This window comes from Bubalus bubalis, chromosome 1 (genome assembly GCF_019923935.1).
Source record: "Bubalus bubalis isolate 160015118507 breed Murrah chromosome 1, NDDB_SH_1, whole genome shotgun sequence".
Taxonomy (NCBI): domain Eukaryota; kingdom Metazoa; phylum Chordata; class Mammalia; order Artiodactyla; family Bovidae; genus Bubalus; species Bubalus bubalis.
This window is the reverse complement of record NC_059157.1, coordinates 74,293,429-74,320,457: the sequence shown is the minus strand read 5'-3', so window position 1 is coordinate 74,320,457 and position 27,029 is coordinate 74,293,429. Positions and strand designations below refer to the sequence as shown.

The 27,029-nt window shown below is 36.2% G+C and overlaps 1 protein-coding gene across 2 annotated transcripts in view; it reads left to right on the top strand.

Moving 5' to 3' along the window:
* The window catches only part of GBE1 (1,4-alpha-glucan branching enzyme 1), a 318,328-nt gene extending 291,866 nt beyond the window's left edge, over positions 1-26,462 (top strand). The window contains exons 15-16 of one of the 2 annotated variants that reach the window (XM_025282385.3): positions 17,394-17,528; positions 25,693-26,462. In XM_025282385.3, coding sequence (XP_025138170.3) covers positions 17,394-17,528; positions 25,693-25,759 — 202 coding nt within the window. In that variant the 3' untranslated portion in view covers positions 25,760-26,462. The remainder of the gene's footprint in view (positions 1-17,393; positions 17,529-25,692) is intronic. The other variant, XM_025282389.3, reaches the window with a different exon arrangement.
* The last annotated feature ends 567 nt before the right edge of the window (positions 26,463-27,029 follow it).

Below are 27,029 nucleotides of genomic sequence, written 5' to 3'. Positions count from 1 at the left end.
ATAGTTCCATTTTTTGAACCAGTGTATCCTGTATATCAAATAGCAAGACATCAACTTTCACTCATATCTGTGTTTAATATGAGCTGACTGTCTTTCCAAGAAACTGTTGTAAGGGGAGCTATTTTGGGGGCAATGCCAGACAGAATAGAAGCAACACTTTAAGAGTACTTTCAGCTGTCACTTCAAAATGAGATGATAAATTTGGAAGGTTGAAGGGGCGTCTGCTTTGTATTACTAAGGTTTTGAACCCAGTCTTCATGGTGACTACTAAAGGACATAGTGTCGTTTCTGCAAAAGGAACATGCAGGATTATTCTAGAAAGCAAACAAAAAATAGCAACAGTAAAAACAGTTTGCCGGTGCACTGTCTCCCATTTGTCTTTCTATCCACTAATCTTCAGTGTACTAGTCACCAGCGTTCTTCAATTCAGTGGATAGTAACGTGAGTAAAACAGAACTGAGACCCAATGTACTGGCGAAGGAGGTACATTCACAGTGACATGCTCAGGAAGACAAAATGCTGTATGATGTAGGATATTTGTTTATGATTTTACATTGTTTAGCTGGGTAGAAAGTGCAAGTGAAAGTGAAGTCACTCAGTGGTATCCAGCTCTTTGCCACCCCATGGACTGTAGCCTACCAGACTCCTCTGTCCATAGGATTTTCCAGGCAAGAATACTGGAGTGGGGTGCCATTTCCTTCTCCAGGAGATCTTCCCGACCCAGGGATTGAACCCAGGTCTCCCACACTGTAGGCAGACGCTTTACCGTAATTCCCTTTATAGTATCAGAATCAGTCTGTTATTTCTATGGTCACATTTCTTCACTTAGACCATTATCAAATCAATGTTGAATCAAAGGTAAGACTGCTAAACCCTGAAGGACAGACTGCTCTCTCTAATCCATTTTTGAGTAACATAAATGATGATGCCTCATTTTGAGGGATGTAGGGGGAAGTGTGGGTATAGGGGATCTCTTTTGAGGTCCATCTGTTTGCTAGCCATTAAAAAAAAAAATCTAGTTTAATATTTCTAGGTGCCCTATAAGGTAAGTTGCGTTAGATTCATGTGACCGATCAGGAAATGAGGGCTTTATGTAACTATCTAACTTCCTCCAGCACACAGCTGGTGAAGGTCGAGCAGTGTGTTACAGAGCCCATGTTCTTCCTCTTTCTGTCCATTCTTGGGTGCATACCTGTGGCCGGTGGTGGCAGTAACAGTGACATGAGCAATGCTGATTTATTTCTGTAATGTTCAAAGTGATTCTGTTATAGTTCTAGGAGAATAGGCAGCATGAGAGAATCATACACAATTTCATGGCAAGAGCTTTTCTCTCGTCAGCTTCCCTCAGTACCTCACCATCACCCTCTACAAATTCTTCCCCATGACCCCTATCATCATCATCCAAAAGAAAAAAAAAAAAAAAGTATTTTTAAAGAATAAAACATGAAATAACTGACTCAGGTCAATTACTGTGATTTCTCTTCATTATGGAAGAGAATATAAATATGCTATAATTCTTTGTTCAAAGTGGGACTCTTCTGGTGCACCACGTCAATTAAGTTTACTGTGAAATATTCATGTAAGTGTTAAGCCCTCATAGATCATTTATAAAGTATGTGTCTTGGTAGATACAGATTCTTATCACTCCAAGAGCATAAACAACACCAGTATCAAATGTTTTCAAATCTTTTGTCAGCATGCTGTTGAGGTGGATGTGGGAATAATAGTGTAATAGCAGCCCCCTTTCCAAATGGCTTTTCAAACTGTTAGAATACTGCAATGTTTAGAGGAGTAATCATCAAGGATGGCTTGTGAAGACTATGTGAATCCAGGCCAAAAATATTTAAAACTAAGGGAACAGATGAGTAAATAGTTGGATCTGACTCAAAATCTTTGCAATATTTTCATTAAACTGCTGCAAGATGTACTTTTTAAAATGTAAATTCAGACACTGACATTTGCAACCTGTACACAGAGTTTCTTATGAGCAAATAAGGTCACTTGGATGATTCACTGAAGTGTGATCACTGAAGGCAGAGATGTGGCTGTGAGTTGCTTAGTTTACAGGAGCCTTTGAAGCATGCTTATATAACATTCTGTGTTTATTAGAATCTGGGCTGTGTGCAGCAAATAAAAACAAAGGACTTAATATAGGATTAGCTAGATGGCCACATTCTATTCAGATTTGATATGTAAAGGTTAATTTCTGGACTAAAAATGTAGAGCTTAAACATTATGCTTTTCCACATTTACCAAGTTTTGATAAAAAAAATTTTTTTTAAGAAATATAAGTGCTAAAAAAAAAAAAAGAAATATAAGTGCTTCTGATAAAAGATCTACATAGTGACTTTGAACACATTTGCATATGTGAGGAGAGAGAAAGAGTGTGCTTTTACCCTGTGTGGCCGGATAGTGATGAAGCTGTTTATGTGAACAGGGACAGATGATCCTACTAACAGTGCTATATTTAAGTCCCTCTTTTTTTCAATAGCTTCACTATGGATGTATACTCATGGCCTTGGTTCTCCTTCTTTAGTTTCAAGATGATAGTGATACTTCTAAACATTACCTAGAGGTACTTTCAGTAATTTTTCATTGTTAAACCCTGCCCAGAAATCCCTGAGATTTAATGATAATAACAAATGTGTACCCTCACCTCCACTGGCAATGAAGAGTCTATGATGTAGCTTCATTTCTGTACTCAGAAATTTGAGATGAATCACAAAGTAAGAAAAATATTTTGTAACTGATGTAACACTTCAAGATTGGCTTTAATAAAAAAAAAAAGATTGGCTTAATATATATTCATAAGACTATAGGCAGTAATGAATAATGAGTGAGCCCTTACTACACACATATGTTTTAGATTTTTTTAGTAACTGAGTGTTATTCAGTGTCTCAGTGCTTCTGAGACATTCAACACCATTTCTGTTTTTGGTTCATAGCTCAATTGCTCAGTGATGGTCTCCTCTGGTTCCAGAAATTCATCTAACAATAGCTCAGTCAAGATTTCTCTTATCTGTTTCTTGTCCTTCTGGAGAATAAAAAAAATCAGGAATACTGCTGCATCCTATAAAAACTGTACATTCTCCCCTGCCAGTTGTATCACTAATAAGGGGAAAACATTTATTCCTAGCATAATTATTTTTACCAGTTTGTGAAAGGAGGTATTCAGTTCAGTTGCTCTGTCATGTCTGAGTCTTTGTGATCCCATGGACTGCAGCACACCAGGCTTCCCTGTCCATCACCAACTCCCAGAGCTTGCTCAAACTCATGTCCATTGAGTCAGTGATGCCATCCAACCATCTCATCCTCTGTTGTCCCCTTCTCCTCCTGTCTTCAATCTTTCCCAGCATCAGGGTCTTTTCCAATGAGTCAGTTCTTTGCATCGGGTGACCAAAATATTGGAGCTTCAGCTTCAGCATCAGTCCTTCCAATGGATATTCAGGTATTATTATATGGAAATTGACTCCAAGATACTTGGTAAGACTGAGTGTCTCTCTTACCTGCATATTAGCAATTATATTTTTACTTGGAATGTATGAGGTAAACATAAAACTAAATTGTTGATGGAAGGATGGATAGATGGATAGATGATGATGAAGAGAGAGATAGGCAGATGAGTGGGTGATGAATAGATGGATGAATGGACAGATGGATGGATGGATAGATGGAGGATAGGACTCTCTCAAGGTGGAAAAGCCCCTGAAGTTGTTTAAAGTTAATTAAGACACAAAGATTTCTATAATTCATTGCTTTCCCCTTAAAACAGATATTTAATTAAATGGTAGAAAGGAAAAAGTTGATAAAACATTATAAATAACATACATCATGATTTTGTAGAATTTAAAACTATGGAGTCTGCTGTCAGAATACTTGCTGAACAGACTTTCATAGTAAGATCTACCATCTATTCCAAACTTATTACATTTTGCATGCTACAAGCACTTTACGCTTACTATCTCATTTAGTAAATTTTTTTTTCCTTTCCTGTGGAATAGCATTGCAAACTCTAATGGAAGGAAAGCCACAATGAACATTGGCCTGAAAGGTTTCATATTTGGCTTTCTTTTTAAATACGCTTTTATTTAATCAGTCCAGAACAGATGGTTCTCTTCTGTTTTGAAAAATAAATCATATTTATCACCTTTATATCTGATGAAATTTTTTTAAATAGAGCATTCATTATCTACAATAAATCTCTAATACTGAATGCTAATTTACCTTTTACTTCTGGGTCTCTATAGAAATTAGCACCCCCCTCCCCCACCGTTTTTTTTTCCCACTGAATATCTCCTGCCTACGAGAAAGCTGCTTGGATCTTCTGTAAGTGAGATATTTTTATTTTCACCATTTTCTATTAAGCTTTTCTAACTCAGAATCTCACAGGGTCAAACTGAGGGCTGAGTGTTTCATTTAAATGTGAAAATGGTACCGTGAGTATTCCACAAGATTTCTTAAAATTAATTCATGATATAATTACTGGTTCCCTATAACTATTTAAAGGCTCCTAAGGATATATGGATGCTATAGCCAAAAGAAAGTTATCTTTTTCCAGATAAAAGTGGAAAAAGTAAAGCCATGAACAATGTGTTCTCAGAAACAGTGGTTTCAGTTATAACCCTATGTAAGAATCATTTCTGGTTCTATTAATGTGCTTTCTTACCCTAATAATGGAAAAATGCCTAATTCCTATTTTATTTGTGAAATTTATCTGTGAAACTTACTGATATTCTTGGTAGTTATGTGATATGAACTGTTGAATAAGGAAAGCATTCTTTAGATGTTATCAAGTAAAATTATTTAATTAATGAATGTATAACTTAAGTACGGGTCATATTACCTCTCGTTGTTGTTGAGTTGCTAAGACATGTCCAACTCTGCGACTCCGTGGACTGTAGCCCACCAGGATCCTCTGTCTGTGGGATTTCCCAGTTAAGAATACTGGGATAGGTTGCCATTTCCTTCTCCAGGGGATCTTCCTGACGCAGGAATTGAACCTGCATCTCCTACATTGCAGGCAGATTCTTTACCACTGAGCCACAAGACAAGCCCCATTACCTTTTATTGGCAGACAATAAATGTCTGTTATAGGAACGCTAATTGAAACAAAATTATTTTCTGTCTGTAAAATTATAACCATAACTGTAATTTTTCTGATAAGCTTTTTATTATTTTTGTTTTTGCATGCTTAGTCACATCAGTCATGTCTGATTCTTTGCAACCCTATGGACTTAGCCCACCCTCCAGGCTCCTCCCAGGCAAGAATACTGGAGTGGGTTGTCATTTCCTATTCCAGGGGATCTTCCTGACCCAGGGATCAAACCCACGTCTTGGGTCTCCTGCATTTTCTGGCAGAGTCTTTACCACTGTACCATGAAGGAAATCCCCTTTATTATTTTGGGAGAGTCAATTTTCACTCCACTACTTTTGCTTCTAACCCTCTTCCTTTTTGTCCAGTTAAGGAAAACAAAAGGAAAATTAGTTTCTATGGTGGTAGCATTCTTTTCTGATTCTGAAACATTCTTTTCTTAAGTTTATTCTCTTCTATTTTTATTTATTCTATTTTTTAATTTATTTTATTTATTTAGTTTATTCTATTCTAACATTTTTATCTCACAAAAGCTCATGTAACTTATATGATAGTAGATGTTTCTGGGTCTCATATTTGTGAACATTGAGAAATATGCTTTTATTACTTTGTTGTTCAATCATTCAGTCATGTCTGACTCTTTGCAACCCCATGGACTCCAGCATTCCAAGCTTTCCTAACCTTCACTATCTCCCAGAGTTTGTTCAAACTCATGTCCATTGAGTTGATGAGGCCATCCAACCATCTCATCCTCTGTTGCCCCCTTCTCTTCCTGACTTCAAAATTTCCCAGCATTAGGGTCTTCTCCAATGAGTCCACTCTTCACATCAGGTGGTCAAAGTATTGGAGCTTCAGCATCAGTCCTTCCAGCAAATATTCAGGACTGATTGATTTCCTTTAGGATTGACTGGTTGGATCTCCTTGCTTTCCAGTGGGACTCTTAAGAGTCTTCTCTAACACTGCAGTTCAAAAGCATCAATTCTTTGGTGCTCAGCCTTCTTTATGGTCCACCTCTCACATCCATACATGACTAGTGGAAAAGCCTCATAGCTTTGACTAGACAGACCTTTACTGTGTCTGCTTTTTAATACAGTGTCTAGCTTTGTCATAACTTTTCTTCCAAAGATAAAGCGTCTTTTAATTTCATGGCTACAGTCCCCATCTGCAGTGATTTTGGAGCCCAAGAAAATAATGTCAATCACTGTTTCCATTGTTTCCCAGTCTATTTGCATGAAGTGATGGGACCAAATGCCATGATCTTATTTATTTGATGTTGAGTTTTAAGCCAGCTTTTTCACTCTCCTCTTTCACTTTCATCAAGAGGCTCTTTAGTTCTTCTTCACTTTCTGCCATAAGGGTAGAGTCACCTGCATACCTGAGGTTACTGATATTTCTCCCGGCAATCTTGATTCCAGCTTGTGCTTCATCCAGCCCTGCATTTTGCATGATGTACTCTGCATATAAGTTAAATAAGCAGGGTAACAGTATACAGCCTTGACGTATTCCTTTCCCAATTTGGAACCAGTCCGTTGTTCGATGTCCAGTTCTAGCTGTTGTTTCTTGACCTGCATACAGATTTCTCAGAAAAAATTCTCTTTCAGAATTTTCTGCAGTTTGTTGTGATTCACTTAGTCAAAGACTTTCCCATAGTCAATGAAGCAGAAGTAGATTTTTTTTTTTGAATCCTCTTGCTTTTTCTATCATCCAGTGGATGTTGGCAATTAGACCTCTGATTCCTCTGCCGTTTCTAAATTCAGCTTGTACATCTGAAGTTCTCAGTCCATATACTCTTGAGGCTTCACTTGCAAATTTTTGAGCATTACCTTGTTAGCATGTTAAATGAGTGCAACTGTGCGGTAGTTTGAATAATCTTTGGCATTGCCCTTCTTTGGACTGTAATGAAAACTGACCTTTAAAATGCAATACTTGTTAAATAACTATAAAAATAATTAATTAAGTCTACATAGAATTTGATTCAAAATGTGCCAGAGTTTTTACTTATTCAATTGTGTAAGTTATCTTTATGTTTGGCTATCACAGCCAAAACATTTGATGATTTTGTTTTGAATTGTACAAAAATGCACTTTGCAAAAACAACTCAGCAGCTTACTCTTTCCATGTGTAATTCTCTTACACATCTGCCTAGTAAGATTAAACCAATATGATGGGTTTATAGATGCTTGTAAAGTACGATACTAGATTTATTACACCCCTGGGAAACACATATATTAACAATTATATAATGTGAGTTTATAGCTCTTTCACTCAATGTTTTTGATGCCTATGGAGAAATGTTTACTTTGAACCTTTCCTCTCACAATGCTGAACCTAGGGAAAATTTTGATAGGCATGGGCTATGTGCCCAGAAGTGCTCAGGAATGACTGGGCATAATGATGCATGTTTGGGCACATACACACACATCCACAAACTCCAGTAGGCTTTGCTTGACACTCTCTCAAGGGAAGCTAGCTCAGCCCCTTCTCATTTACCTTTCTAAAGCACCGAGTAAGCCCTAAGGTATTAGATTTTCTATTTGATCTTAAAAATTAAAATACAAAGAAGCATATATATTGACTATGGTAGTGGTGGTTCTTAGTCACTAAGACATGTCCATGTCTTAGGATCCCATGGACTATGGCATAACAGGCTCCTCTGTCCAAGGGATTTCCCTCACAAGAATATTGGTGTGCACCACTATATTGATGATTCATTACTGCTAATAAGTTCTGACTTCAAATATATCAAAAGGATGTTTCTACTACCAACACTAAATGAATCAGCTTTCAAATGGTTAAGTATTTTAATGTTCATTTACTTTGCAGACTTTAACTGGCAGATGGTGGTAGAGTGATAGAAAATATTATACCTAAGTGCATATCCTGGCCTTGCCAAATTTTATATATACATACATATATATATATATAATGTACATATATATGTGTATATATATGGTTTTCACCAGAGAAGGCAATGGCACCCCACTCCAGTACTCTTGCCTGGAAAATCCCATGGATAGAGGAGCCTGGTAGGCTGCAGTCCATGGGGTCGCTGAGGGTCAGACACAACTGAGCAACTTCACTTTCACTTTTCACTTTCATGCGTTGGAGAAGGAAATGGCAACCTACTCCAGTGTTCTTGCCTGAAGAATCCCAGGGACGGGGGAGCCTGGTGGGCTGCCGTCTATGGGGTCTCACAGAGTTGGACACAACTGAAGCGACTTAGCAGCAGCAGCAGCATATGGTTTTCACAAGTTACTGTGATGTTCAATGCTTAAGTTCAGTCATCTGTATAAAGAAAGCGCATCAGTCATGTTGATAATACAAGTCTTTGAGTATGTGTCAGCTTTAGTGAACATGTAATCATTTACCCACTTCAACTAAGAATTATATAAAATGTCTATCTCCAGGGCTCATACCAATCAGTTATTCACTTGAGAACTAATTGCTTCAAGCTGACATGCATTTGTTTAACTGTTGTGACTATTCTAAAAAGAAATCTTTTAAAATGTCTCAAGTAAAACTTTGTAATGAAGTGGCATTGTGTTAGAAGTTATATTGTACAGATCTGTACAGATAAAACAAGGGAAGAAACTCAAGGTTGTTTTTTATGACTGAAGTAGTATTAAATTATTTCTTAGAGTTTAGCAAAAGTACGCATAGATCAAAACCCAGGGAGGAGACTGCAGTAGGAAAATAATGCAAAGAAGATCCACTCAGTAAATATGCCAGGTATTAATCCAGGTCCTAGGTAGAGGGAGGAGGGGTGTGTAGGGAAGGACAACTCCCTTATAGAGATTTATTTAGATTAAAGAAAGAGAAAAAATATAATAATTAAATTTATAGGATGATAAAAGTGGATAATACTATGTTGAAAAATTGGGGCAATTGCAAGAGGATGTGTTGTGTACTTAGTCGCTCAGTCGTGTCTGAATCTTTGCAATCCCATGGACTGTAGCCCACCAGGCTCCTGTGTCCATGCAGTTCTCCAGGCAAGAATCCTGGAGTAGGTTGCCATGCCCTCCTCCAGGGGATCTTCCCAACCCAGGGATCAAACCCAGGTCTCCTGCATTGCAGGCAGATTCTTTACCAACTGAGCCACCAGGGAAGTGTTTAATTTTCAGTTAGGATGTTCAGAGTAGTCTTCTCAGTCTTTCTCAAAAGCATGAGGATCATTAAAAAAAAATAAAATAAAAATTTTAAGTGTGTAGTCTTCAAAGAGGCCAAGGTACTGTCCAGTTAAGCTTCATTGTTCAATCTTTTTAAATAACAGGGAAATTGTTTAGATTCTAGTGAGAATAAAGTCATAGGGGAAAGGAAGGGGAATAAAGGTCAGAAAGAAAGAAAAGGCCAAGTTGGATTAAAAAGTAAGAGAATAAGTTGACATACTTTTACTTTTGATCACTTAAGCTAGCAGTTTAAATGGTCCAGGGCCAATAATAATAATATAAAGAGCAGTTAATAACTTGGGCACTTTTCCCAATGCTAGGGACTCTGTTAAGCACTTGATGTACACTGTTTCTGTGAATCCTCACAGTTACCCATTGATATATTATCCCGATTTTAACAATGAGAAACTTAGCTTTAAGGAAATTCAGTCATTTGCTGGAAGACACATGGTTGGTAATTAAGAACTCAGACTAGAATGTAATTGTTGGACCCCAAAGCCATGCACCCACTGTATTTTACTGTTGCAGGAGGCTTTCTCCTATTCTTATCTGTCTGCATGAAATGGCTTAGATGATGTTTACTTATGCTTGCAATTCTCATTATTTGTCAGGAATTTTGAAGTTTCCAATGATCTTCTCCCTTTTTATATATTGCATAGAACTCAATTAAAGGCTGTATTAACATAAGTTTGAGTGAAGATGTTTCTTTATAGCCTATGTTAAAATTGAGTTCAAAACCACAATATATTTGTAAAAAATGTTGCATCTGCATGATCAAAACTCATTTTGATGAGAAAGCATGTGTTTGAAAGATGTATAAAAATCTGTTGTTTTTCTCTTATGCAGTTCTCACTAGCTAATATTGCTTCATCAAATAATTGAATTTATAAGTTCTTTGGATAATCCTTGGGGCTTCCTTGGTACCTCAGTTGGTAAAGAATCTGCTTGCAGTGCAAGAGACCAGCATTCAATCCCTGGGTCAGGAAGATCCCCTGGAGAAAGGAATGGCAACCCACTCCAGTATTCTTGCCTGGGAAACCCCATGGACAGAGTAACCTGGTGAGCTACCATCCATGGGGTCCCAAGAGTTGGATAGGATGTAGCAACTAAACCACTACCCTTGGGTAATCGTTAGTGGCACAGACAAAGAGCAACAATTTTAAAGGGTAGTTCGTCTATAAGTGTAAGCATATTTTTTTGTTATTTACTTTTCTTGAGTTACTGAGAAAAAAAATGACATTTTTTAGTTCAATTATATAATCTTCTAGGACAAAGAAAAGTTCCTAATTAGGTTAGTCAAAGAATTCTATAAAGTATTTAGAATAATATTCTTATTTGCATAGAGAAATATGTAGTGCTCAATATTTTATATTATCATTTGATTTGCTGTTACTGATGTGTGTCATTAAGCATGCCTAAGAATAAACTAATAATTTGTGTGCAAATGCATTTCAAAAAGCATAGCAATCCATTAATTAATGTGGTAGATTATATTTGAGTCCCTCCTCCTTTGAGTTTGTTTTATTGCTATTCTGCATTGTACAGTTTCTAAAAATGTATAATTAAGGAAGTAAATTTGCATGGACTAGAGTTTATTTTTTAGGCTACAGTCAGAAACCTGTTCATGAAAGAAGCAGATCCTAAACTATACTATAAATATACTTTTGTTTTGCATTTAATTAAAACATGTGGTTGTCATTTAAACTTGTAATGAAGACAGTGTTCACAAACTTGAATTCATATATAGCTCCTATATTGAATTTGATCCTTTTTGCAAAGACAATAAAATTTTAATGTAAACTAATAAGAACTTTAAAAAATATATTGTACCCTTAAAGGGAAGCTCCATTTGCCTTTCATTATAATTTAAAATATACTTTGACTATATTCAGTAGTAAATTTCCTATTTATTTTTATATTACCCTCTTTTATTTTAGCAATATTATAATATTGTAGGAGTGTTTTAAAACTAAAGTTAGGTAGAGAAAAAAAGCTAAATGGATATTGTCTATTGAAAGTAATATACTCATAAATGCCCACAGCCATAAAATAGTTTCAAACAAATAATGAAAATATCAGAACTTATTTCCAGTGGTGAATTTTTAAGTCGCTATATATTCTAGTTGACAAAGCTAAAGACAGAAATGCCTAAATCAGACACACACACACCTGCCTCACTCTAACACACATACACATCCATAAAATATACCCCAGCACAGCACTAGTTTTTGCTACTTCTGTATTTGGAAAGAGACCAGAGAGAGCAACTAAAGGTTGTCATTTATGACCTGGTCTATGGTTCAGGACAATAAATGAGGTATAGTTTAAGTATACTTATGAAATAGAGGGGCAGATCTATTTGAGATCCTATACAGCCAAAAAGCTATACAAGATTTGTGAATTGTGGTTGGCAATAAATTAAATTCAATTTATGAAGCATAAAAGGAGGAACATTATGTTAGAACACTGAGGCAAGTCTTGTGCTGGCTAGTTATCTTTAGACTGTTAAAAACATGAAATTATTTTTATTTTCTACCACCTGTTCTTAGATTACCAGATGTTTGTTTACAGTTCCTTAGAATTTTGTACCTAATGTTTTCTGCCTTTGATAATACATTCTCTCTCCTAGGGTCACTTAACTCCCAAAAGTTATTGCAATCATCATACTGTGGGTGGGTTGATTAAAAGAGTCATATCTGAAAATATCATACCAAATTCATATGTTCTGAGTGTACATTTTTTAACATGTCATCAACTGGGATATGTCTTACAGTGATTGGCATGGTAGTGATATTTTTCTTTTTAGTGCAGTCGTATAAAATAATTCATCTTAAAATCGATGGTGTCTTAGATTTAAAGATATATGGTGACTTACCAGCTTTGCCATCTTTATGGTCATCTACTCACTAGAGAACCTCTTTTATTGTCACTCAGTCTGAAACCTCAGGGTTTGTACCTTACAATAAATTTCCCTAGTTTCATCAGCAGGAGTGAAGTGAGTTTAGTGCAGAATGGTATAAATGATAGTACTTCTTACATCAAAATCCTTATACTTTGAACAGACACTTTATCAAGTGGCTGAGCAAACACAGCAGCTTTTGAAGTATTTGAAGAGCCATTGAATTTAAGAGTCTTCATGCCTTCACTGTTCTTTAATCTTATTAGTACAGGTCTTCAGAACATGGCTCTTTCTTGGTTCAAATTTAAGGACATAGATTATAAAATAATGCTTAAAACTTCTTATCAACTTCAACCTGTTGATAGATATATCAAATACTTAGGAAGCTCTTGAATTTAAAATAAGAAGAAATCAAAATATTTTAAAATGGTATCCAAATGGATAAGGATCTATTTGATCTCCTTTTAAAAAAATCTCCATAAAATTTTTATCATTCTTTCCCTGCTCTATTTTCCCAAATTGAGCAAAGTACATTCTGTATTCCCCAAACAACAGATCAAATGAACCAACTGAGCAAGAAATTGATCTAGAACAAATGCAACAAACCTGATATTCAGACTCCTTAAGTAACGTTAAGAATTACAGTCCTTTAGCACCAATCTTTTAAACTTAATTAAACACTAGGATATCACTTTATCCTTTTTTCTTATTTTTTTTTATACATGCCATATTCGTTCCAGCCTCTTTATGCTCAGAATCTCAAAATTAGAATTAAACAAAGAAACTGCCAACAAAAACCCTCTGCCTGATTCTTGGCATAAAACAGGCATCCACTTGTGGAGAATAGGGTAATTAAGTCTATGTTTGACCTGTGTCTACGTCCCAGCTCTGCCACGGAACTTACTGTGTGTCTTTGGGCACAACGCTTCCCCTTCTAAGTGTTTCCTCAAATTGGGCATCAGATTCCCATTTGAGTACCATCAGTTGTACATGCAAAAAAACCCTCATTGGTTTATGTATGTCTCTCCATTTGTACTATCCAAGTTTAACCACCACTCTTAGATTCCTGGTGGATTTTTCTGACTTAGTCTTTCCCTTGTTCATTCTATTCTACCCTCAACCTTCAGGTTAATTTTGGTTGTTTGTTTTTGATTAGCATAACTTTTCTCACAAAGCTTCAGCATTCTCACACTTAATTATAAAATAAATCTGAACAGTCTAGCCATTCTTCAAAGCTTTTTTGTTTATAAACTGTCAATCCTGCCTTCTCTCCTTGGCTGTACCTCTCACTGAATATTGCCTTCTGCTTTATTTATGGACATTCATATGTGTTTCTAATCTCCCCTTAACAGGCTATGAGTTGCACATAAACTAAAACTACATCTTAGTCATTTTTTTTAATATCTTGCACAGAGCCTCCTACATTGTGTGTATTTATTAAGTGAATGGGAAAAATAATTTCTTCTACGTTCCTCTAATAGAAAATATAAGACATGTAATTTGGCCTTTCTTCATGAATCAGAATTGTCATCCTGAATATCAGTTTCAGAGATGTACTGAGAAGCTATAATGAGAAGGCACTCTGCTAGATGTAGTGAGGCAGCTATGAATAACAGAGACGTGGAGGTGCTGAGATGTCCTGCTAAATGTATCTACTATGGAATTGGAAATCCTATGAAGAAAACAGTTTAAGGGTAAACTACTTCTGAGTTATATTTTCAGAGGGATATTCTTTAGTGGCAGACAGGGTAGGGCTCTGTAGGGGTGTTGATGCTATGTGGGTCCCACGTCATGTGTGTAATCTGTGTGTGTGTCTGCGTGTACATGAGAAAGGGAGTGACGGAATGCCTGAATGAGAGAAGAGAAAAACAAAAATCCAGATGCCCAGATAACCCTTTTAGAAATGTTTATTCTAAGCAGTGTTCCTAAAAGATGGGGTTTCCTGATTCTTAAGTAATATAGTAATTTACAATTATAAAGCTCTGTCACAATCATTACTTTTAATCTAGTGTTTTAAATTGTTGGAATTTCTGGAATTAAGGGTTGTGTTTTCTAAAGGAAGTTATTGTAGTCCCTGGGTAATAGAGACACAGGACTGGGTAATTCCAAAAGTAGCCACGGCAGAATTTTTTTCTTTTAAATTATAGATCAGAGAAATAGGTCTAAACTGATGTTTTGAAACTTTATGGCTTTTCCTTTATAGCTATAAATTATATACATTAAGTGAGTAGATTCTTACCATTTTCAGTGTGATGATCCCTTTCAATGTCAAAAATATATCGATCCTTATATAACAATTGCTCTTTCAGTATCCTTCATTGAGAAAATATATAGGCAAAAAACTTACTATAAATTCTGTGACTTTTGAAAAGCCTCTATGTCATATTAATCAAAAAAGTGCACATTCTTTGAAATATAGTACCAAATGGGTATAAGAACACATAATTTAGTCTTCACACAGGTATATATAGAATCCAAGTCCCTTATAATAAGGTAATTACTTATTCTGTGAGACTCTTATGATAACACAATGGCCAGTGACCATCCACCCACAGGTCGGGAATCAGTGCTTTTCACGATATATTTCCTTTCTTCAGTCACTACCACCAATAATCTATGTTGTTAACCAATAACTTAATAATTGAGAAAGTATTTCTGAATGGATGTATTTCTGAAGGTGTTTCAGAATGGATTCTAGGTCTTTATTCTCTAAACTATATTGTACTCTTTTTGTTTTTGTTTAATGTTTTTTGAAGATTCTTGTAAGTATTTAATGAACTAGGATGAAGAACAAAAGGTAAGCTTCTCTTTTAGTAGTTCCTTTCATGCCACCGGGCTTCATTTATTTACCGTGTCTCTAATGATTTGTTCTCACTATCCTGTCCCTATTTCTCCAGTAAATAAATCACATGCTCAAATCCTGTATGTTTAGAATGTGCTTGTGCCCTGTAGTCACCTTTTGAACTCAGTCTTTGTCCCTCTCCCTCTGCTTTAAGCTCATTAACATGCTGATTGTTAGTCTAGATTTGCATTCGAGTAGACTGACCTGGATTGACTGAAATGGAGTCACCACTCCCAGCAAAATTCCTATGGTGCAACTATCTGCATCTCTTAAACAAAGGTCTAGGAATGAGAATGATAGTCATAGCTTCTTATCCCCAGGTACTTTAAATGTGATAGCTTTTGCTGTAATAAAAGTATACAAACATTTCTGATATTAAATCAGGAAAATGCAAAGCATCTAGGCACCCATCTGTCTCCCTCCTTAAGCTAGAAGAAACTTCAATTTCTAAATATCCATGTATATTTACTTGCAGGTTTTTTAACCAATTATTTCTAGGCATTCTGAGTATAAATTTGACATAGTAACCACAGCTGTTCTTTTGTTATAAATACAATACTCAGTCAACTCAGTCAGTTCAGTTCAGTTGCTCAGTCGTGTCCGACTTTTTGCGACCCCATGGACTGCAGTGCGCCAGACCTCTCTGTCCATCACCAGCCCCCAGAGTTTACTCAAACTTATGTCCATTGAGTTGGTGATGCCATCCAACCATCTCATCCTTTGCCATCCCCTTCTCCTCCTGCCTTCAATCTTTCCCAGCATCAGGGTCTTTTCAAATGAGTCAGCTCTTCGCATCAGGTGGCCAAAGTATTGGCATTTCAGTTCAGCATCAGTCCTTCCAATGAACATTCAGAACTGATTTCCTTTAGGATAGATTGGTTGGATCTCCTTGAAGTCCAAGGGACTCTCAAGAGTTTTCGCCAACACCACAGTTCAGAAGCATCAATTCTTTAAACCAGCACTCAGCTTTCCTTATAGTCCAACTCTCACATCCATACATGACTACTGGAAAAACAATAGCCTTGACTAGATGGACTTTTTTTGGCAAAGTAATGTCTTGGCTTTTTAATATTCTATGTTTGTCATAACTTTTCTTCCCAGGAGCAAGTGTCTTTTAATTTCATGGCTGCAATCACCATCTGCAGTGATTTTAGAGCCCCCCAAAATAAAGTCAGCCACTGTTTCCCCATGTATTTGCCATGAAATGATGGGACCAGATGCCATGATCTTAGTTTTCTGAATGTTGAGCTTTAAGCCAATTTTTCACTCTCCTCTTTCACTTTCATCAAGAGGCTCTTTAGTTCTGCTTTATTTTCTGCCATAAGGGTGGTGTCATCAGCATATCTGAGGTTATTGATGTATCTACTGACAATCTTGATTCCAGCTTGTGCTTCATCCAGCCCAGCGTTTCTTATAATGTACTCTGCATATAAGTTAAATAAGCACATATAAGTTAAATAAATACAATACTGCTGCTGCTGCTGCTAAGTCGCTTCAGTCGTGTCCGACTCTGTGTGACCCCATAGACGGCAGCCCACCAGGCTCCCCCGTCCCTGGGATTCTCCAGGCAAGAATACTGGAGTGGGTTGCCATTTCCTTCTCCAATGCATAAAAGTGAAAAGTGAAAGTGAAGTCAGCCAGTTGTGTCCGACTCTTAGCGACCCCATACAAATAGTTCATTGTGAAAAATCAGGTGTTAAATTGTAGCAGATCACATGATTACAGCATGAATTCTGTGGCATAATGGATAGTATGTTTACATGATCTTGTGCATTAATAGAAGCATGTGTCTGTAACCAAGGGTGCTTGGTCTTCAGAACACACAGGCACCCTTAGTTCACTTCTGTGTTCCTCACTTTGTCAACCAGGATCTAGCAAACTAGAATGAATTCAGAGACGGGAAAAGAGAAACAGCCATATCAAGTGAGAAATGATCGAAGGTTCTTGGATTCTATTTAACAAGTATTTAGTAATATATGTAGAGGATCAATGGAGATAGCATAGCTATTAAATATTTGAAATCTACTGTATTTTGAACTTATTCTTTATGGCTTTTCTGGGTGGAAAAAGCTTTCACAAAATCAAAATCCTGCTCAATATGGAGAAGAATTTCTAAAAAATGGAATTGGTTGGTTGCAGAAAGAAGAAAGTAGATTCTTCACTAATAGGTATAGATGATCATGTGCCAAGCTGTGATAAAAGGATAACAAAGGTCCCATGGGTGTGTGGACTAGATAGCCTACAGAGCCCCTTTCAAACATGAGAAACTGAAATAGTAGAGAAGAAATGAGAACATAGCACAAATCAACATTTAACAATGTTCAGAATACTCGCTACTAAATCCTGTCTCAGACATATTATATAATGTCTCATTCAACTCCTGAACTGTTGTAATTCCTTAAGAGCTGTACGTACAAAATTGTGCTCGATTCAGATGCAGCAGAATACGGAGGACACAAGAGACTGGACCACAATACCGAATTCTTCTCTGAACCTTTTGAACATAATAACTGTCCCTGTTCTCTTTTGGTAAGTAAGGTTTTAAGGTATTTTCATTTCATTTAAATTTATTCTGTATTTTCAAAGTGATGCCTTTTTGTCCAAGAAAACAACTCTTCAGCAAGTAAGCAACATGGAGACAAGGCAGGGAGTAGGGAAGGGGTATTGATCGCACTAAGGAAATAGATGCAATGTGTGGTGCTAGACTCACTGGGTTTTGGAAAAACAAATAATAAAGGATATTTAGCAGACAGTTGGGGAAATTTGAATATTAATAGGATTAAAAATTATTTCTCAAGACATAAGAGGAAGCCAGGTTTTAGCTTTCCTTCTATTATATTTCTAACTTTTCTACAACAATTTACTTTTCTTCTGTTCTTGCAGCTTTCTGTGTTATGGACTATCAAATAGAGTTTCATTTTAAACATCTTAAAAGAATCTGTATATACCTTTTTTTTCTTTCATGTAGTCATTAAAGACTGTGAATTCACTCTAGTTATAGAATTCTCTGGTTTCTTTGCATTACTGAGGAGAGAGTTGTTTTATATTAACTAAATTGTACTTTGTAAGGTTGACACAAGGACAGGATACTGCTTTAAACTACTAAATTGAATTTCTTTTTAAAATGTAGACTAAAATTTTGCCATTTACAACAATATGGATGGATCTGGAGGGCGTTATGCTTAATGAAAGAAGTCAGAGAAAGACAGATACTATTTGTGATCACTTATATGTGGAATCTAAAAAATAAACAAGTGAATATAGCAAAACAGAAATCGAGTCACAGATATAAAGAATAAACTAGTGGTTACCAGTGGGGATAGGAAGGGGTAGCAACAGGACAGAGTTTTGGTACAAAACACTATTTATGAAGTAAGTAAGCTGCACAGATATGTTGTACAGCACAGAAAATATAGCCAATACTTTATAACTATGAATGGAGTATAATGTATAAAAAGATCTGAATCATGCCGTACACCTGAAACTATATTTCAAAAAAAAAAATCGTAATGTAGAATTTAGAAATTCTGCATAGGTGGAGAAATTCTTCATTTATGGCCAAGTCCACATCTGTATTATATATGTTTCACTTTTCGTGACTAGTCAAGTATCCCTCTCTTTCTTTCTCATCCCTCTTCTTCTACCTGTCTGTCTCAGCGCAGTTTTGTTTTTTTTTTGCTTGTTTCACAAGGAGAGGACCTGGATTAAGATTTGTTTCATGTATGTAAGGCCAAGGTGTATCCCATAATGTATAGTTTTATCATTGCTGTTTAATTCATTCATTAAAAAAAAAAATTCAGGTAAATATCAAACGTGAGAATCTGTATGATACCCCTTGCTCCGCCCTTTTGCTACTGTATTCCCACCTCCCAGGATGTTGACAACCATATGTCAAAGACAGCAGCATGAAATAAAAGAGCAGAGATGAATAAGATTAAATTGTTGATGATCAGCTCTGAGCAAAGCCAATAGCCTTTGGAGACCTAGGTGTTACCCTCGGTGTGTGTGTAGGGTGGTGGTATTGATGCTGATGTTGATGTGGCTTTAGATGGAAACACAAATTCATATGTATTTTCAAGAGGGAGGGCTCACAGGTGCGAGCAGGTTCTTTCTTCACAGAATGCTTGCTGTGGTTGTCAGAACATTCAGTTTTGACATGTAAAATAAGACTGATAAAAATAGTTTCTGAAATGAATGCGAAAATGATTTTAAAGCTCTGAAATAACTAAAGAGTTAGAGACCCCTGAGGGGTTAGGGAAGGTGACCGAGCTCATAAGGAGGGGTCATGGAGAAGCAGCACCCAATTGTGATAAAGCCGAACTTGAACCAGTTGATATAGACTGAAAGGAATTTGAAATTTCCGCCAGCAAATATGTTACATAGCTAACTTTCCTAAAGGTTCATGTAGCCAAAGAGGTTTATGTTGGTGAAGGAAGCCTGGTAATACAGGGAAAAGATCACAAAATGTCATGGCAGGGGATTTGGGGTTAAGTCGCCAGTCTGCCACTTATGAATACCAGCTATGAGAACTTGAGTAATTTGACCTTTTTGTGCCTGAGTTTGCCTAAGGATTAATAATAGTATCCTGCCTACAGCAAGAGATTCTTAGGTATAAATTCATTAACACAGCCAAGTTTTGGGGAAACTGCAAAATGCTGCTGTACATATATTTTTAAATTATTATTGTCATGGCTGTTTAATATTTATTTAGGTATTCTAAGCGTGCCAAGACACTAGATGCTTTGAGGACATTCTCCCAACTTTGGAGAAATTATCATCTTAGGCGAGGGCTTGCAATCTTTTAGGCTGGGCAGAAAATATCTTGACATCCTTTTGATTTTTTAAGGGCAAAGATATTCTGTCATAATTAAAACAAGCCAAGTAACCAGTGGCAGCCACAGACAGGAGATTACTTTTCAAGCACTAATTAAATTGATCTTGCAAATATGGACTGTGCAGTGCTAAATGAGCTGATGGAATGGAGAATGTCACATAAGTCTCCATAACAGGTAGAGAGATACAGCCGTGCAAGCATATGAGAAATAGAGCAGAGCTTAACTACTACCTGTAATAGAATTCTGATCCCACTGGGTCAGGAGGTAAATATTAGTTCTATCTTCCCAGCAGCAGCATCTTGTTTTTGATGACTACAGGTGCTTTAGGAATAACTCATTTTAAATAAGTCTTTAGATTCCAAATGAAATGATCATGGGTTTTAATGTAAAAAATAAGGCACCTGGAAAATTAACTGCACTACAATTTAAAAAAAAAAAGGGTTGGTGGTTAGGGATGATTTCTTAAGCAAGGTGTGGGTACCTAAAATAGTCATAGTATTCATTATGGTATTGTGATTTTTGAATAATTTATATTAATGCAATGTAATAATTCTTTTTTATAAAATAAGGGGGCCCCAGTAGACCAGAAAATCCAATAAAACAAATTCCTTCTTACCTGAGTTATCTTTTGAAGATTCAAATATACATCCAGTATAAGAATGTCTCATTATAACAGAACTCTTTATTGAACTGATCGATAATGTGCTGGGATCCAGTCAAGTTTTAGGTCTCATTTGATCTGCCTTCTGCCTCCCACGTGCCTAGAATAAAGAGGGAAGGGGAGACAAAAATGTAACTTTTCCAGGAAATTTCTGTCCATCACAACTAGCACACTATATTTGCCAAAGCTTAATTTGCAAGCTCAGTAATCCAAAGGATCTGCTGAATAAGTGTCAAATCTGTTTTCAAAGATAGCAACAAACAGAACTCAAAGGAATCTTAAAATAGCCATACATGCTGCAGCTTCAGCAGGTACCACCCCGGCATCTTCTTGATGTGCTCCATCAGTTAAAACTGAAACCAGAGGAGAACTGCATGTGTACTGCTGCTGAAATGTATATGGAGTATCTCACAAATGCCAAGAAGCTATAAGGCAGAACTTCTCCATTCTGCTTTACTGGCAGTTTTTGGAAACTCCATTTTAGCATAATGATTTCTCTGCATTTTAGCTTCTGATATAGGAACTTATATTTAACCTGTAACTTCATCAGTAAACCAGGAGGGGCGAGGGCGCTTTCTTTTTCTTTTCTGATTCATAAATTCAGACTCCATGGCACAAATGAAAGCACAGAGATGATTGAACCTGAAATAAATTAGATTGCTTTACAATAACTTAAGTAGTCTTAATGGTGAAATGTGAATAAAGCAATACTTTTAGCATCTATTACTTTGCCAGTAAATCTCCTTAATCTTAAGAAATAGATTTGTTTACTTCCATTCTAAATTTGGTGATTCAAAGGTAGATTTTTAGTTTAAATAGGGTGTTTGACATAGATGTATCTTTTTTATTGCCCCTCAGTTGTAGGCATTGAAAATATAAATTAAGTTGAGAAATGTTTTTTGCTCTACCAAGAATTATGAAAATGTTTAGCTTTTTTTAAAACAAATCAATTTTAATTCATAAAGTTTTCTATTTTTCATATATCTAAATATATGTTTCTACATAGAAATATTCACTAGATCACTTTTCTCTTAGCCTAATGCAAAATAATGAATTATAATAAGTTTTTTCTTTAGAAAATATTTTACAAATTAAGGATATATGTGAAAATTAAAATTATTTTACATCATCTTTATTTTTCAAAATAATTTGTGATAAACATATATGTAGATTAAGATCTAATGCCCTTTTCAACAAATGCTGTTTTCACTATGATTTATACAGTTGCTAAATTTTACAATTTATAAGAACATTTTAAAATTTGCCTTTTAAGTATTTTTATTGAAAATTATTTTTAAGTTTGCTGTTTCTAAATTTTTGATAACCTGTTTTGAAAAACCATGTAATTAATATTTGTAAATCAATTTTGACCCAAGAACAACACAATACTTTGCTTAGATGGCATAATATAGTAGATCATTGTATGATCAGTTTTTGTTGGTTTTTTTTTTTTTTTAATCCATAGTAATAGTTGGTGTAGTGATTAAGTCATTATGTGGTCAAAATAACTGGGTAGATGGCATGCATTTTGACTGTCTTAATAAATGAAGCAGATTACGCTGTGGCATTGTGATTCCTTGTGAAGAACAGAGTACAATGACAGCTAGAAAAAATAAAATTCATGACTTTACATTACACTGTCTCATATGTTCTTACTGTGTGATCCTAGCTCCAAAATGTTCATGGCTTAGTGACTAGTAACGGGCATGGTGAATATGTTTATCAGCATATACTATCTGTGATGTGTATACTAAATGGTGTCTGTATACATAAGCTTAAATATGAGATATTCATATTTAAATATAAGCAGTTATATTTAAATCTACTTAAAATATGTTCATATTTCTTTTGCCATCGGAATCAAAACTATTTATAAAATTAAAATTGTAAATTGAGATTTACAGAAGCCAATACTTAGCACTAAATTATAGAGCACCAAATTGTTTATGTTGTAATTGTCTCATCATAAGAATTAGCTCTGATTATCTTAAGTCTTTTAGTATAATTGGTAGTCATTTCCTAACTACTAAGAACATTGATTTATATATGCAGAACCCTAATAAAGAAGAAAACTCCAAAATTCATAAATAGCCATAGTTAAAAAAAAATCTCTTGCTTGGGGAAATTTTTTCATATTGCCAATACTGCAAGGGCTCTGAAGCAACATGAACACATTCTGGTAATTAACACTGTAGTGAAAAAGTATAATTACACAATATTCCTGTTAATGATATTGTACAATTATCAACCAATGGTTTTTGAGCATATAGTATTAAGCGGCCTCGAAGTGTGACTGGAATTGGTAATCATAAAGGTCCTTACATAAAATGGCCAGCATCATTTAGAGAGAATTCTTAGAGCATTTTTGAATAATTAAATGCCAAAAGAGGAAATGCAGTGCATTTATTGCAAACCTTGAATTCTTACATCACCCTCTTTGTTTTACTCTTAAATTTGGGCTAGCTAAAATACCAGAGATCACAGAGAGTAAGATTGCTTCTAAATTATCAGCTTATAGTTATTCATATTTCATTAATTAAATCAGTATGAGGTAATAAAATCAGGGTGGATACCGAAACGGTAAGATGCAGAACGAGACTGAGGCAGCGTCCTGGTTTATCCTGGCCACACTGAGCAGGGGCCTGCCACTCCTTGTCCTAGGCCCGACACGTGCTTTACCGCTTCTTTCTCAGGAGACTTGGGCCAATCAGAATCTCTTTATCTGCCTATAGGGTCAAAGATACCAGAGAAATATTTTTAAGGTAAACAGAACTGAAATCCTTTTCTTCAGTCTCCCATGCTACTGAGACATTTAGATCAGTGTTCGGTTTTAACACTTCAGAACCATTCTGATTATAACCCACTGTCCCACTGACTACTTACACCTAGTTACTATGATTCCCTAAACTAAACAGATAGAGTAAGGCAGAACAGGTATCTCTCTCTTTTTTTAAATTTTTTGACTCTGACATGTGGCATCTTAGTTACACAACCAGGGATTGAACCTACACCCCATGCATTGGAAGCACGGAGTCTTAACCGCTGAAATGCCAGGGAAGTCCCAGAACTGCTCTCTCTTGATTCATGCCTGTTTTGAGAAGACTTGGAATTGACTGAATCTGACTGTTGGTTTCTTTGATTTCTCCTCTCTGGCTTTGGTCTGTGTTGCTTTAGACTGTAGCGTCATTGTGGGAATAGGCCATAGTTTGCACTTGATCTGTCTGGACCCCTGGGTATAGTCCTGCCTTTGTTCATGGGTAGCTCCAGCTTTCTTTTGTTGAGCCAGTCTTATAACAGCTTCCCTATCACTGTCAAAAAGAAAATATTGAATGGAAGAGATATTAGCCATTAAATCATGATATGGTTTAAAAGCTATATGACATTAAAAACAATGTGTAAATTGTAGGGAAACTGATTATGGCATTGAAATACACAGTTCCCCACACTTAATGAACACAAGGATATAATATTTACCTTTTGGAAGTTAAGTACTGGATTGCATACCAGTCTGAGACAGTGAGGAACCCAGTAAACTGTTAGCTGGTGTGACATTTTTTTCAGATGACAGTGCTAAGTCACTGTTACTTTTAATTCAAGATTAGAAAAACTGTTCTCTAGTTATTGCATTCATAATATACATTTTTCAAAATTCCATCATTTAAAAACTGCTTTATTCATTAATGTTCAAAAGTAACTGTATTGATGTATCTGATTTTTTAAAAACAGTTGTAAGATGTCTTTATCACAGCAACCTTGTGGGAAAATGTTGTGTTCATTTGCTGACTTGAGATACACTGGGCATACAGTGGTCTCAGTCAGTGAAAATCAGCTGTTCTGTTCTTTAATTTTTTTCCCTAAAGCTCTGGGTTTTTTTTTTCCATCTTTCATTCTAGTTCTAAGCTATAAAAGCCTTTCTCTTTTTTCTTTTAAACCATTGGTCAAGTTTTCAGTTAAAGTAGCTGAAAATTGTACCTTATTCACAAATCCAGAAATGGAGAGAGACTCTCACAATGATGACTGCAATATGTAATATCACTGTCTGCTTTGTTAATAGTAATTAATCCCTTATGTGTAAAATAGCACACAGTTAAGCATCAAGCAGTTCAAATCACTTCTCAGTTTTATAAAAATTATTTTAGATGCAAATATATTAAAGAATATCTTGTGAAATATACACATATTGATCCCACAATTACTTATTCCTTTATTCATTCTTTTATTTAGTCATCACTGGCACCAACTTTATCCACTGGCACCTACTAAAAGTTAGAAATATGAAGACATATGGCCTCCGCCCTGGTAAACCTAATAGTCTAGTGGGAAGGGTTGATCATAAACTTGAAAAAAAAATTACAGTGTGTTAAATGTTCAGATAGAAAAATGGTGCTGTGATAGAAAATGAAATGGAGACACTATCAGATCTAGAGTTGTCAAAGGACACCTCTCCATGGAGTTGGAGTTTTTCAAGATCAAAGAGATAAGGAACTAGCCCAGGAAAGAGTGTTCTGAACAAGGGACCAGGCAGAGGCCAAGATCGCGAGGAAGGAGGGGAAGGATGTGATGTGTTCAAGGACCCGCAAGGCTCTGTGGCCAAAGCTGTTAAAGGGAGAAGGGATAAGTGAAGAGCATATCTGAGAGGGGAGTTGCACATATTCAAGAAGGAGCTGAGTCAGGACTCTGCAGGGCATGCAAAGAAGTGGATGGCACCTTCAATCAGTGGCAAGCCTCTTGACTGATTTAAATTGGGGCAGGGACTAAAATACACATAAGATAACCTTATACTATTACCGTTAAGGTTTTGTTCCTAAAAGGACAGGAGAAACACAAACCAGAAAGATAATAAGTGTCCTGACTTGACCAGTCTTTAGTATGTTACTTTTATTTACCTGACTAGACTAACGTTGTGACCTGGAGGGCAGCCTGTCCTCACCACCTGCTAGTTCGGAACCAGAGCCGCCAAGGCTGTTTCTGTCCTTTGTCTGGGGAGCATCGGATTTTGTAAAGCGTATGGAGCCCTCTAGCGGTGATCGTTTTAAAGGCGTCTTAATGCCAGAACTGTCGAATAGAGCCTCCTCAGAGCCAGTAGAATTGTCAAGGGAGCTGTAATATCGTGCTTTGATACGATATCAAGTCGCTTTGCTACGATATCAAGCCCAGTGTTTCTTTCAAATGCACTGACACGACTGTGTTGATATAGGTGTACATTCCAAACCGAGTGGCCCTCATCCTTCGCAATGTGGACCTGCCCAACTGAAGAGATGTGATTTCAGCTCCCACAGAGGAAGACCTGCGCTTTGTTTTCCCACGCTCACCGTCCCTCAACTTGTAATGTGTAAGCTTTTCAAAATATATGTGTCTAGCCGAAATGTCCGATGTCTGAAATTCAGTATTGGTTTATGAAAATGAATGTCAAACTTTATTCTTTAAAGAGTAGAAGGGGACATATTTTTGAAATTTTAGCGATCCTAGACTACATTGTCCAGCCATCTGAACAGCTAGGATCCTTGAAGTGTTGTATATCATGTCTTTAAAGACTTTTGCCTTACAGCCCAATTATTTAATCCTTTTAAGTTCAAATTTGAATCATGTATCCATGTTTGATTATTTCTGTTGAATGTATACAGTATTTTTTTCTAAGGCAAATATTTGGTGACTTTATTTGTTCTGATATCTCTTGGTCTAAATTACAAGACACTAGAGATTGTTACTTTCCTTTTTCAAAGTGTGTTTAGAAATACTGTAATAAACACATAATAATAATATAAAACAAAGAATTGTGTCAAATATAAAAGTTGTTGCCTATGAACCATCCATGCCTTATTTTGCATAAATTTTATCTTGCGGTCTCTATTCATTTAATATCTTGGTAGATGCTAGTATCTTCATTTCTGAAGGCTTGACCTGGTAATTGTAACATTTCAGAAAACATCTTTTACTTTCAACCAATAAAAAAAATATCGCACAGTTGTCTCTGCTAATGTTTATTTTACTGTGATGTTATGGAATTTTTTTAGAGTGAAATTTAAATGCCTGTCTCAGCTCTGAGACCTTCCTCACACTTATGCACATATGCATGATGGATTAGGTGTGGGAGTTAATACTTTTTTTTTCTTTAGGTACTATTTTGTAACTTGAAATTATATCAACCAACTCAGATACCTAAGCTCCTCTCCAACTCGAAACCTGAACACTTTTAGAAGCTGAGTTAACTGCTTCGACAATTAATAGTGAGATACTCCATCATGAAATTGCCCCTTGGTATATGAAATAGCAGGCCACAAATGTGTAATCACTGATATGTAATCCATTTGTAACTGAGAAATTATGATGGGGTGCTAGGAGTCGGGCACGACTGAGCGACTTCACTTTCACTTTTCACTTTCATGCGTTGGAGAAGGAAATGGCAACCCACTCCAGTGTTCTTGCCTGGAGAATCCCAGGGACAGAGGAGCCTAGTGGGCTGCTGTCTACGGGGTCGCACAGAGTCGGACGCGACTGAAGGGACTTAGCAACAGTAGCAGCAGCATGAGACAT